Source organism: Pipistrellus hanaki (assembly GCF_964339955.1).
Source record: "Pipistrellus hanaki genome assembly, chromosome: 7".
Taxonomy (NCBI): Eukaryota; Metazoa; Chordata; class Mammalia; order Chiroptera; family Vespertilionidae; genus Pipistrellus; species Pipistrellus hanaki.
In genome coordinates this window covers 29,220,254-29,234,073 of record NC_140509.1, presented here as the reverse complement: position 1 = coordinate 29,234,073, position 13,820 = coordinate 29,220,254, and the positions used below count along the sequence as shown (strand labels likewise).

Sequence of the window (13,820 nt, the reverse complement as noted above, 5' to 3'; positions counted from 1 at the left end):
GAATTTAACACTATTAAACAGCTATTTTCTCCTTTGTAGTGCTTTTGTTCCATTGAATGTTCCCAATAACAAAAATTCTACAGAGTGGGAAAAAGTGAAGTTCTTGTTTGAAGAACTTGGAAGTAGTCGTAAGTATTCTTTTCCTTAAAAAACACGCAACTTTAATATTTCATATTTCATGACCGTTGAGACTTTTTTGAGAAGCCTGTTTTTGCATTATTAAGAATTTTAAACTTGTCGTTAGAAGTATGCTAGACAAATTAGGGAGTTTGTGTTGTTAACACTTATTTTAATTATGTAGCTATTATGTATCTTGTCTCTTGACTTCATAAAATTACTTTGTTAAAGAGAAAATATGATCTTCAAAGTATTTTAGCAATGAAGGTATAATTTTTATGTGATCTGCAATTAAAGAAATTTGCTAAATATTGTTCTTTTTACATTTTTAACTAATGAAAAAACCCTATATTGCTATTTGATCCTGATTAAGTAGTCTTTTATAAATTGCAGAATATAATGTGAAGAAATTTCCTGTAGTAAAATAATATTACCAGTTTACCTCATCAAAACATTTTAGAAATGCTTTTCTAGAAGCTTTTTTTAAATTTATTCAACATGACCTAGGTTTTTAGAGGAAAACAAAATAGGTTCAGGGGGTTAGATTAAGAAAGTTGTTTATTCATTGAAAAATACAATTGGCATTAGAAATTGATATAAAATAAGAATGTTTACTTATTAATCAGAATTGTATGTGCTTTTGCACATAGTAACTTATTTTCAAAGAAAGATAGAATACTTAATTGTAATCATGCTGAGAATTTTCATTACTATTTTATTTTTTTAAAATTTTTTATCCTCATGTGAGGATATGTTTATCAATTTGAGAGAGAGTGGGAGGGGTAGAGCGAGAGAAAGATCAATTGCTTGCTTGTCATACTCCAGCTGGGGACTGAACTTTCAACCCAGGTATGTGCCCTGACTAGGAATCGAACCCACAATCTTTTTGGTGTACAGGGTGATGTTCCAACCAACTGACCCAACCAGCAAGGGCTGCTTTTGTATCTTTTTTAATAGGTACTGTACATCCTTTAAATTACGTCCTGAAATCTTTGCTGTACAACTTCTTAATTTTCTCCTTTTCCACTTAAGATTTCATCTTCTAAATTGTGGTCCATTAATATCTTGCTGACACCAGCAAGAATAAAGATAGCAGGCCTAGCAACTATAAAACTAATACTAAATTGTCAGGATTTATGCACCTGATCCTATTGCTAAGAAAAAAATTGCTTCTTTTCTTGTAATTAACTCTTTCAGGTCTCTTGAATAACTACTTTCTGCCCTCTTAAATAACTACTCTTCTTCCTTAAATATTTTTCTATAAGTTATACTAGTTTTTGAGTATTAGTATAACTTGAATCACTGATTATATAGGTAGCAAAATGATAATTTCTATAATTTCATTCTCTTTAGTCTTAACATTCATTTTTAAAATCTCAAATCTTAACACCATACCTAGAGTACATTTTGCTTACCACTATTAGTAATATTAACTTTTTTGATTTTCTAAATATGTTAGCATAATACTCCATTTTAACAATTCTTAAAATGCATATTTTTTTCACACTTTTATATCCTTGATTTGGGAATATATTTTAAAATTGCTATCCACCAAATGCCAGATCTTTCCTAATTGTATGAACACTCTGTTGATACTCCTAGTAAGATCAAGAAAATAACAGCATCCGTGTCTTTTGATTTGATAAATTGTAGTATTTATAGTTTAAAAAATTAAGGATTAAAAATTTCCCTTGCGTAGTTTGCGAATTTGTTAATTGCTCTCTTCAAGTGTTATATAAATACTACATACTATAAACTTAGATGCAGGTTTTAAGAAGGTATTATTCTAATTTTATTATTTATGAAAAGGTTAATATTGATTCATTAATTTAATCAAAATTATAGTTAGTTCCACAGGACCTGCATTTAAACTAGATCAGTATTTTAAAAATTAGCATTGCTCCCATTTAAGAATATTCAAATTTGCATAGTATTTTGTTGCATAATTTGTTATATCCTCACTCATTGACTTTTGTTTAAATAATTTCCAAAATCTAACTTGTTAACATACCATAGTTTTTCTATTTTGTATTATATTTTTCTATTTTCTGTTTGTTTGCTTCCTCCCCCCAAACCCCCTTCCAGTTGGGCAAATTAGTTCTTTTCAAGTTAAAAAGTGAAATAAACTCTTTAAAATTTTAGTTTTAGGCTATATATTAAAAGTTATTGGAAAATTAAGAATAAAGTAATTAGGAATATCAAGATTGAGGGGAGGTGGATGAGTCAAGGTCAGTGGCTTTCCTGTGTAGGTCTACTGTGGAGAAAGGCCAGAAAAATTTTTGCTAACTTTTGAGTATCTAATATTTTGCTGATTTTGTGTTAGGCTCCAAAGTTAGTGATCTTCCTCTTTAATCTTAAGCAGTAAAGGAAAGAAAATCTTAGTCTGAAAGATCTTTTACTAATCAATTTGTGAATAGACCTTTAAAAACATTTTCTGCACTTATGAGTTTAGTACTTTGAGGATGAGGGAATACATATTGGGTTTATTATTTCAGAATGTGTAACAAACCCACTTTTATATTTTTATATTGGCTTGTTGAATATAAACATTTAAATAATATAGTATCTCTACTTTTTTAACAGTGTTTTTCTTTCCTTGTAGATGGTTTAGCTGCCTTGTCATTTTCCATTAGTTCTCTGACCTTGATTGGAATGTTGGCAGCTATAACTTACACAGTAAGTATTATGGTGATAACTGAGTTAAAATCAGAGAATCACTTTATGAAGCAATTATTTTTATCTTAGGGTGGGGAAAAAGTAGGTTTACAGTTGTGAGTAAGCAAACAGTTTATTTTTGTTTTGTTATTTATCAATTATTATATTTTCTATATGAACAACTATATACCTACTTTTGCCCCAACCTGTATTGAGTTCAATTTCTGTTTATTTTCCTTAATATTTTAGTGCTTCTTTCCTCATTTTTTTTTTAGTTTACTTAATAGGAGGGTTAATTTTGAACTTCTTAGCTACAATCATTTTATCTATGTTTGTGAAATTTAATATTCAGAAACAGACATTATATGTTGTGAACTTTGAAGGTTATATATACCATGACATAATAAATTTAGTGATTTATAAGCATATTAGAATTCTGAACCATAGTTCAGCATCTATTACTAATTCAGTAGATTTAATCCTACTTGCGGGTATAGGACTTTTAAAATCAGATATTTTATATAACTTGATATTTTCCTAGTATATAGAATCTAATCTTATACTCTCAGAGATTTTGATTTTTTTCAGTCTTCCTAGAAATGGTAAGGTAAGAATTATAATAGTCCCACAAACTTGCATATAGCCGCTCTTTGAGGGTTTTTTTTTTGTTTGTTTTTTGTTTTTTCTCTCTCTCTCAAATTATAAAGGAAGAGCCAGTAATAAATGCTCCTTTACCTATTTTCCAGAAGAAAATTGTGCCGAAAGCTTTAGGTATCTGAACCTTTTCAGGTTAATGAAGTTTATGTTTACAACATTCTTGATTATTGCAAAGATGGAAAATACTGGTTATAAAGGAAACCTTTTTGATATTTTTAAAATATATCTTCCTTTAAATATAAAAGAAATGGGCTGCTAGTGTAATAGAATTTAGGTTTTTACATAATCATTTAAGTTTTATAATGTATAATGAAGTCTAAAATACATGCATCTTAATGTGTTTCTGGTGCTTATTTGGGTACTCAGTTTTTTGTATTTTTTTAAAATATATTTTATTGATTTTTTACAGAGAGGAAGGGAGAGGGAGAGAGAGTTAGAAACGTCGATGAGAGAGAAGCATTGACCAGCTGCCTCTTGCACACCCCCTACTGTAGATGTGCCTGCAACCAATGTACATGCCCTTGACCGGAATCGAACCTGGGACCTTTCAGTCCGCAGACCGACGCTCTACCACTGAGCCAAACCGGTTTCGGCTTGGGTACTCAGTTTTATTATTCATTGTGAATTTTGTTTTTTTCATGTATTATTATTCAAGGAATTTGCCATCTGATATATCAGCTGGTAATTATCCTCCCATGTCACAGAATATATGTATGGCATATGAGTTATTTGTCTTTTAAGAAGCAATAAATAGTTAATAACAAACTAGGAGTTAGGCCTGGATTCTAATTGCTTTTCTGTGACACATTTGTTATGCTGATGTTGGGTATGTCTTTTAACTTTTTTGGTTAGTGTTTTCCCCATTAAATGGGGATAGAAAGTGCCTCTTAGGATTTTTGAAGATCAGACGATACTGTTTGTAAAAGTGCTTTGAAAACTATAAGGCAAATGAATATATAACAGTCGATAAAAGATTAGTCATGGGTAGGGGGTGGAAAAGAGGAAACCAATATCTAAAGTCAACATCAAGAACTATGAAGAGTCTGAGGTTTTATCCTGCTTGTAGCCTGCTACAGTTTTATTGATGCTGGCCAAAGATGCAAGAGACAAAGAACTTCATATTACTTAGGGCAGCAGCAGTAGCCATAGAATAAGCATTTTCTTGTTGTCCCAAGTTCTAAATCCCATGGGGCAACTTGAACAGCTCCAGATGAGACTCACATAGAAAAGAGGAACTGTGAGCTTAGGAAGCTGAATCTTTTCTAATGGACAGTAAAATGCCTGCCCTTTGCTCCAGAGGAAGATATAATCTTTGCCTTTCAAAGCTATTTGTTGTACAAACATCTTTGAAAAGATAGTACAGGAAAATAAGGCGATTAGTGCCGGCTTACACAATGTGCCAAAATGAGCTACTCGTGGAGAATTGCTTCCTTATGATCAAGTGGATCTTAGGAAGAAAAGTAAGGCAGTGTAAGGGATAGGCAGTAATGGAGGCTGGTTCGGCTGTTAAGGTCTAGAGTTGCTTCTCTAACATTTGAACAGAGAGCTGAGTAAAATGAAAGAGCCAGCTATGAGGGAAGAGTAAGTGCAAAACCCTGTATGCTGTATTCAGATAATAGCAAGAAGACAGAGCCAATGTGTTGGACTCAGTTCACGAGGGGAAGAATGACCAAAGTTTAGATGGGAAATAGCCAGAGGTCATGTTACGTAGACTTATATGCCATGGTTAGGATTTGAAATTAATTTGTTTGAGATTAGAAACCATTGGGAACGCAGTAGACTCTTAACAGTTTAACGGCACTACTCTGGTGGCTCTGGGGTGATAAGTGGGATTGGGAAAAATGTGAAATTATTAAAAATATTTGATAGGAATCTTCTTTTTAAAAAATATATATATTTTATTGATTTTTCACAGAGAGGAAGGGAGAGGGGTAGACAGCTAGAAACATAGATGAGAGAGAAACACCGACCAGCTGCCTCCGGGGATGTGCCCACAACCAATGTACATGCCCTTGACCAGAATCGAACCTGGGACCTTTCAGTCCGTAGGCTGATGCTCTATCCACTGAGCCATACTGGTTTCGGCTATAGGGAATCTTCTTGTAGGAATATTATTGTAAAGAATTTTTTTTTCATTATTATTTTGACTTAATTTTGCATTTATTTATTTATTTATTTATTTTCTTTATTTAGCTATTATATATGTGTCCTTATCCCTCCTTTGCCCTTACCTCCCTGGTGTCTGTGCCCATTGGTTAGGCTTATATGCAAGCTTACAAGTCTTTTGATCTCTCCCCCTTACCTCCACCCTCAGGCCCTATCTTCCTTCTGAGGTTTGACAGACTGATTGATGCATGTCTGTTTCTGTATCTGTTTTTGTTCATCAGTTTATGTTGTTCATTATATTCCACAAATGAGTGAGATCATGTGATACTTACCTTTCTCTGACTGGCTTATTTCGTTTTTCAAATTAATACCATATTTTATATTCAAACAAAAACTGAGAACATTATTATTTAAGCAGAAAGTTAAGCCTAATAATCATATTGACTTAGTTGAGATATCCTTAGACGAGCTTTACTTTTCTAGAATGCAAAGGTCTGGGCTGAAGAACATTGACCAGGTCGGCAGAGGAGGGAAGTTGGGGGCAAGCAGGCTGGCAGGGAGCAGTTAGATATCAATCAGTCTGGCATGGGAGTGGTTAGGGGGTGATCAGGCTGGCAAGCAGAAGTGGTTAGGGCCAATCAGGAAGGCAGGCAGGCAAGCAGTTGGGAACCTGCAGTCATGGATTGTGAGAAGGATGTTCGACTGCCTGGGATCGTGCCTAAACGGGCAGCTGGACATCCCTCGAGGGGTCCCAGATTAGAGAGGGTGCAGGCTGGGCTGAGGGATACGATCTCCCCTCCCACCCCCCACAAATTTTGTGTACCTGGCCTCTAGTAATTAAATAATTTACCAAATCTTGCAATCTGTTGGCTACTCAGTAGTCACTAGTATCTCGAATTGTTGAATATTTACTTTTCTTATGGCTCAGAGTATAGTTCTTACCACTCTCCTCTTGCAGATATTGTAAATCAGCTGCTAACAGCAATTGTGTTATGGTCAGTGAAACTGTATGTTAGGAAAAGATAAGTCATAGAGGCATTCACAGTTGGATGGTGGATACTTGGGTATATGTGGCTAGATAAACATTATTTAAATAATACTACAGGATAAGCTCAAAACTCAGTGGAAGAATGTTTTGTTACCAAATCACAGTCTGGCCAACTATCTAGTGTATAAAGAGAGGAAGAAGGGTAGGCTAGAGGAGACTCTTTTTAAAGGGGCAGCATGGTGTACATAGCTGAGCACTAATCATGAGTGTCTTTATGTAATCAAACATCTGAACCCTAGCTTTTCCATTTGTAAAAATGGGCCAATCATATACAAACTTTATTAAAAACTAATTGAAAATCAACTGTTTATAGATAAATCGTTTAATTATAGATAGATGGTTAATAGTACTAGTTACCAGTTGTCTCCTAACATTATATAGATGCTTGAGAATTGAGCTTTTTCTGGTGGAACGTGGAAGAGGGTACAAATTCATAGGAAGTAGAGAGGTTTCATTTTCATTAAGGTACCCAAAGAGGGAAGTTAATACTTAGCATATTTTAACCCTAAGTACAAAGCATTAATTATTGAAGGTATAATCATGTCTGTTATGTTTTTTTAAAATATATTTTATTGATTTTTTACAGAGAGGAAGGGAGAGGGATAGAGAGTTAGAAACATTGATGAGAAACATCCATCAGCTGCTTCCTGCACACCCCTACTGGGGATGTGCCCACAACCAAGGTACATGACCTTGACTGGAATAGAACCTGGGACCCTTCAGTCCATAGGCTGATGATCTATCCACTGAGCCAAACCAGTTAAGGCTCATGTCTATTATAGAATCTGTAACTGTTAGTATTGAAGTTTGAGATGTTTTTGTAATGTATATGTCAGTCAAATGTGAATTTCTTAGATATACATTATTGTTTAGTTTATAAACTAATTGATTATCTAAATTTTACCAAGATTATATCCACTGTACCATGTCCTTAGGAATAGCCAAATAATTGGCCACTCAATTTTAGAAGAACAATGTCAAGCATATTAATTAGTCTTCCTATTGTTTTCAGCTTAAAAAAGAGAGTGAACTCATGGACATATGGACATATACAACAATTGTGATTGTGGGGGGTGGGATGACTGGAGATGGAAGAAGGCATAGAGGGGATAAATGGTGATGGAAAAATAAAACTAAAAAAAAGAAAAATCTCTGGGCACAGATATTTATGTAGATACTTTTTAAAAAATATATATTTTATTGATTTTACAGAGAGGAATTGAGAGGGACAGAGAGTTAGAAATATCCATGAGAAAGAAACATCGACCAGCTGCCTCTTGCACACTCCCCCCTGGGGATGTGCCTGCAACCAAGGTACATGCCCTTGACCGGAATCGAACCTGGGACCTTTCAGTCCGTAGGCTGACGCTCTATCCACTGAGCCAAACCGGTCCTGGCTATGTAGATACTTTTATTTTCAGTGCCATCAAGTGGGGAAATGTTGAATAATGATATTTTTATAAAAAAGTAGTATGTGGACACTGAATTGCCTAGAAAAGCAGTGACTACTAAACTTATATACATTTATCAGTTGAAAACTGAACATATGCTCTAGGATATTTATGAATTTTATTTGTATTTGTATCTCTATATGTTCACCTATATACATTTTATATGAAATGTAAAGTGATTAATTGAAGATTCAAAAATAGAAATAAGTAGAGCAGTGGTTCTCAATAATATTTGAAGACAGTCCCTTTTAAAAGTCAAATTTCTCAGCCTTCCATGTGATATAGATGCACCTGTATTTTTTTTGTATTTTTTTTATTATTATTTATTTATTTTATTTATTTATTTATTTATTTTTTAATATATTTTATTGATTTTTTTTTTGCCCCCCTCCCTCCCTCCCACACATCCCCTCCCTCCCCAGAGTTTTGTGTCCATTGGTTGTACTTATATGCATGTATAAAAGTCCTTCGGTTGATCTATTATCTCCCCCCAGATCTTCCTCCCCTCCCTGCTGTAATTTGACAGTCTACTTGTTGATATACTATCTCTATATCTATCTTTTGGTTCATCAGTTTATAATGCTCTTTATTATCCACAAATGAGTGAGGTCATGTGGTGTTTCTTTTTCATTGATTGGCTTATTTCACTCAGCATGATGTTCTCCAATTCCATCCAGGTTGCTGCAAATGATAAGAATTCCTTCTTTTTTATGGCAGCATAGTATTCCATTGTGTAGATGTACCATAGTTTTTGGATCCAATCATCTGCTGACGGACACTTAGGCCGTTTCCAAATTCTGGCTATTGTAGATTGTGCTGCTATAAACATAGGGGTAGATGCACCTGTATTTTATGTTCCACTATAAAAAAGGTCCTGTCCTAACCAGTTTGGCTCAGTGAATAGAGCGTCGGCCTGTGGACCTATAAGTTTGATTCCTGTCAAGGACATATCGGTATACCTTGGCAGTTGATTGATGTTTCTCTCTCATCCATGTTTCTAACTCTCTATCCCTCTCCCTTCCTCTCTGTAAAAAAAATAAATGAAACATATTTTTTTTTTTAAAAAAGGTCCCTGTATAGTTAGCTCAGTGATTGAGCATCAACCTATGAACAAGAGGTCTTGATTCCAATTTCCAGTCAGGGTGCATGTCCTGGTTGATGACTCCATCCCCAGTAGGGGGAGTGCAGGAGGCAGCTGATAAATGATTCTTTCTCATCATTTATGTTTCTATCTCTCCCTTCCTCTCTGAAATCAATAAAAGTATTTTTTTTAAAAAAGGGTCCCTGCCCATGCTTTTATATGAGAAGTTTTCTAGACTTTTGTAAATAATTTAAAATCATATCACTTTTCTGCATACAGAACAAGAAATAGAAGTGAAATAAATTGGAAATGTATTCCTAAAACTTGACATTTGTAATATGAATCTCTTGAATCACTTTTTTGAATTGTTTATTTATGTCCATGATTTATTATACAAGATTGTCTTTTATGCTATCAAGAGAATTGATGATACAGCTTTTCTTAAGAGCTCCACTCTTGTCACTGGGATTGTCTCCAAAGCTGCTAGCATACTAGGAACTGTTGTATAAATTTAAGCTTTTTCATTGTTTTGCAGTTCTTTCTTATTTTGCCATGTGAAAGGCTATCTTTCTGCATTTACCTAACTAGCAAAATGGCTTCTACTTTGAGTATCTTCCTTTCTTAGGCCGCTAACATTCTTGACTGTTGTTTTGCAAGAAAATATAGAATTATCATCATTGCTCTAATTAATATTTGCTTCATTATTTGCTCCTTTGTTCATTTCCCCTTACACACTTTTTGTTCCAATATAGAATCATAGTACTATCTTAAATGACATTTAAAATGACAATAGTTCTACCAAGAATGCATGCAATTCAACCAATGAAGTAACTATTGATATATGGTAACCAGCTATATATTTGTGAATAGCTGGTATGACAACTATGTGTGACTTCTGCCTAGCCAATGATTATAAGATGCATCCAGATTCACTGATGTGAGGAAATAGAGATGTCTTAGAATCAGTGAATATTTAGAAGGGAAATCTTATTGAGTACATGTTAAATTGTTTCATTAGTCATTTTAGCAAACATGTAATTGAATAATAGGAGTTACAAGTATATGCAAGACATTTATTCAGCTTCACAGCAGTGCTTGGTGTTGATTCTTTGCAATAATCCAAGGCTCATAGGTTGGAAAACATTCTAGACAGAGCAGAGATATGCAGAGAAAAGGTGCTTTTCTACACTAGACAGTGTAAGACGGTATTATAAATATTTGTAGTTTGTATGCAGTCCTTCAAAATATTTTGGATTTTAAAATACAGATGGTGATTTATTTTTGGAAGTTGAAACAAATAAAATTGGAAGCAATTATGGATGACCTTAAAGCATTTTAAGTAATATAATCTCTTTAGCCTAGTTGATTTCCTAGTAATTCACTAGAGGGCAGTAGCAAGCAATAAAAGTTTTATTTCTGAATATGATAGTCTTTTCATACATTTTTTCCCCCTCAAATAAGTTTGAGGTTGAATTGAAAAGATGGTTGTTTGAAGATCTTAAAGTTGTGTTGATGAAATGTTTTGTATAATGCCTTATGTCAAGTTTATCATAATCTAAATCTTATCATTAAATTTCAGGTAATTATTGAAACTTAAACATGCAATCCAAAAACAAGCTAAAAGCTAGGCAACCAAAACCATGACTATTTCTTTTACTTGCTCTCTTCAGACGATTAAAAACTCATTAAAAGATGCTGTATTCTGATCCTATGTGTCCAAGTATTTTCAAGGACATATTTTTTCCCCCTGAAATCTTTTACATTAAGCTATTTAGAAATTCAGTTCAGCTTTCTAATAAATATATGAATTTCATGTATTCTGATCCTATGTGTCCAAGTATTTTCAAGGACATATTTTTTCCCCCCCTGAAATCTTTTACATTAAGCTATTTAGAAATTCAGTTCAGCTTTCTAATAAATATATGAATTTCATGTAAGGAAACAAGTTCATATGAATAAAAAATTTCTTTTAAAATGATTTTTGGTTAAATATCTCAAAGAAATTATTTTATCAATTTAATAAAAGCTTGTTCTTAGAATAAAAGTAGGAGAAAAAAGAATTGAGAGAATCAACACTCTTAGATGAAATTCTGACATGTAAAAATGTAGATGAAGAAAGTAGATTTGCTCTAGAAAAGTAGCAGTAGGTCCCTGCATCACTAACTACCTGCCTTCCTCTCTCCTGTAGTGGCTCTACAAATACCTACCCAGAATCCTAGGAACTAGTCAAAGAATACTTTGAAAACTACCCTTATTAAAGTCCTTGAGGGTGCTAATTAGAGGAATGGCATAATCTGACTTGAGTGTGAGAGAAAGATCACATTGGATATGTTATAGAAGATGGGTTTGTAGAAAGTGAGACCAACAGACCAATGTATAGAATGTAGATGACCTGCATTTGACAGTGGACTCTAAATAAGGGCCCCTTAGCTTCTCAGATATGGGAAACAAAATAAAAAAAATAAAGAAATGGGACTACACGAAACTAAAGAGTTTTTGCACAGTGAAGGAAACCATCAAAACAAAGACAACCTATTGAATGGAAGAACATATTTGCCAATACATCTGATAAGAGGTTAGCCAAAATATGTAAGGAACTCATATAATTTAACACACAAAAAAAACCCCCAAAACACCCTAATCCCATTAAAAAATGGGCAGAGGACCTGAATAGACATTTATCCAAAGAGGACAGTTGGCCAATAGACATATAAAAAATGCTCAGCATCATTAATCACCAGGGAAGAGAAAATTAAAACCGCAATGAGTTAACACCTCATCACTGTCAGAATGGCTGTTATAAATCAACAAACAAGTGTTGGCAGAGATGTGGAGAAAAGGGAACCCTTGTGTACTGTTGGAAGGATTGTAAATTGGGTGCAGCCTTTATGGAAAACAGAATGGAGGTTTCTCAAAAAATTAAAAATAGAATTACCGTATGAGCCAGCGATCCTAATTTTTGTTATGTATCCAAAGAATTCCAAAACACTAATTTGAAAAGACATTTGCACTCCTATGTTGATTGTACCATTATTTGTGATAATAAAGACTTGGAAGCAACCTAAGTATCCATAAAGATATATATAGAATGGAATGTTAGCCACATAAGGTACAGCACAGGGAATATAATCAATAATATTGTTATAACTATATATGGTGTCAGAAGGGTACTAGCTATCAACTTGATCACTTTATAAGTTATATAAATGTCTAACCACTATATTGTATACCTGAAACTAATATATTGTATATCAACTACAATTTAAAAAATTTAAAAAATAAACATTTAAAAATACAAAAGATTAAAAAATAAGGGCCACATTGTGAATATTGACTAGAACAACATATTGCTTGAGAAATAGTATTGAGTACTCAGGTAGTATATTTAGGGACCCAAATCCTTCCAACACAAAATAATATTCAAGAGGATAAAAATAAGACTAATTTGGAGGTGATTGTGAGGACAGGGAATTTACTAAAAATTGGATTTAATAAAATATTTCTGCCTTGGCATTTAGTTGTAAAAAGCCAACATTGTGTACTGGTCTTGTGTTCAAATGATATTTATAATAATAAAAGCTAACTAGACTGGATGTCCTTCTGGACGACCTTCAGGACAAAGTTGGGACTGTGAGGGAAGCCTGGGTCCCAGGCGCCTGCCAAAGGCCCGAGGGAAGCCGGTGCCGGAGGCCGGGGAAGGAAGGCCTACTCTTGCTCGAATTTTGTGCGTCGGGGCCTCTAGTCATTACATAATGCCATATATATATATATATATATATATATATATATATATATATATCTCAGATTCTTAAATGTAGTGTTCATTTTTTTAATGGCATTTTAACCTGAAAATTGTGTTATATATAGGGTGTTTCCCCCCCAAAAAAATGTGTACACACATTATAAATAATTATAAAACCAGCGTTTACTAAAATGCATTTCATTTTCAAAATTGAGCTATCAGCTGTTAAAGTGCATATACCTTTTTTTTTTGGATATCCTGTATTTAAAATATTACTAAATCACATTTTTAATTTTGTTTTTCAGGCCTATGGCATGTCGGCATTACCTTTAAATCTTATAAAAGGCACTAGAAGTGCTGCTTATGAACGTTTAGAAAACACTGAAGACATTGAAGAAGTGGAACAACACATTCAATCAATTAAATCAAAAGTGAGTTGGTATCCTAATATATAAAAACTCAGGGTCCGTAATGTCCAGAACAACTGAAGGCTTGACTGAACACCCGAAGTCAATCTTGCAGTCATTGCTGAGTTGCCGTGGCCACAGAGATGTCTGACTGCCCACTAAGAGCCAGTAGTGTTGGATTATGAGAGGGATGTCCGACCGCCCATTTAGGCTCAATCTTGGTGGGACATACCTTGACGGGTCCCAGATTGAATAGGGTACAGGCTGGGGTGAGAGAAACATACCACACCCATACCCCCCACTCATGCACAAATTTGTACACTGGGCCTCTAGTTTTATTATAATTGGAAAGCATCAAATTACTTTGAGCTGCTTTCTGATGTTGACTTAGACTTTGGCAAACATTTTTTATATTGAATTGTTTTGCAACATATTCTTCAAAAACCATGCCTATATTCATTTCTTTTTACTTTATTTTTTAAAATATATTTTTATTGATTTCAGAGAAGTGAGAGGGAGAGAATTATAGAAACATCAATTATGAGAGAGAATCACT

General features: G+C 33.8%; 1 protein-coding gene across 1 annotated transcript in view; it reads left to right on the top strand.

The window, feature by feature from the left end:
• LMBRD1 (LMBR1 domain containing 1) overlaps positions 1-13,820 on the top strand; it is a 75,369-nt gene that overhangs the window by 36,750 nt on the left and 24,799 nt on the right. The window contains exons 6-8 of the mRNA XM_084890403.1: positions 40-128; positions 2,720-2,793; positions 13,163-13,288. Of these exons, the coding sequence (XP_084746529.1) occupies positions 40-128; positions 2,720-2,793; positions 13,163-13,288 (289 nt within the window). The remainder of the gene's footprint in view (positions 1-39; positions 129-2,719; positions 2,794-13,162; positions 13,289-13,820) is intronic.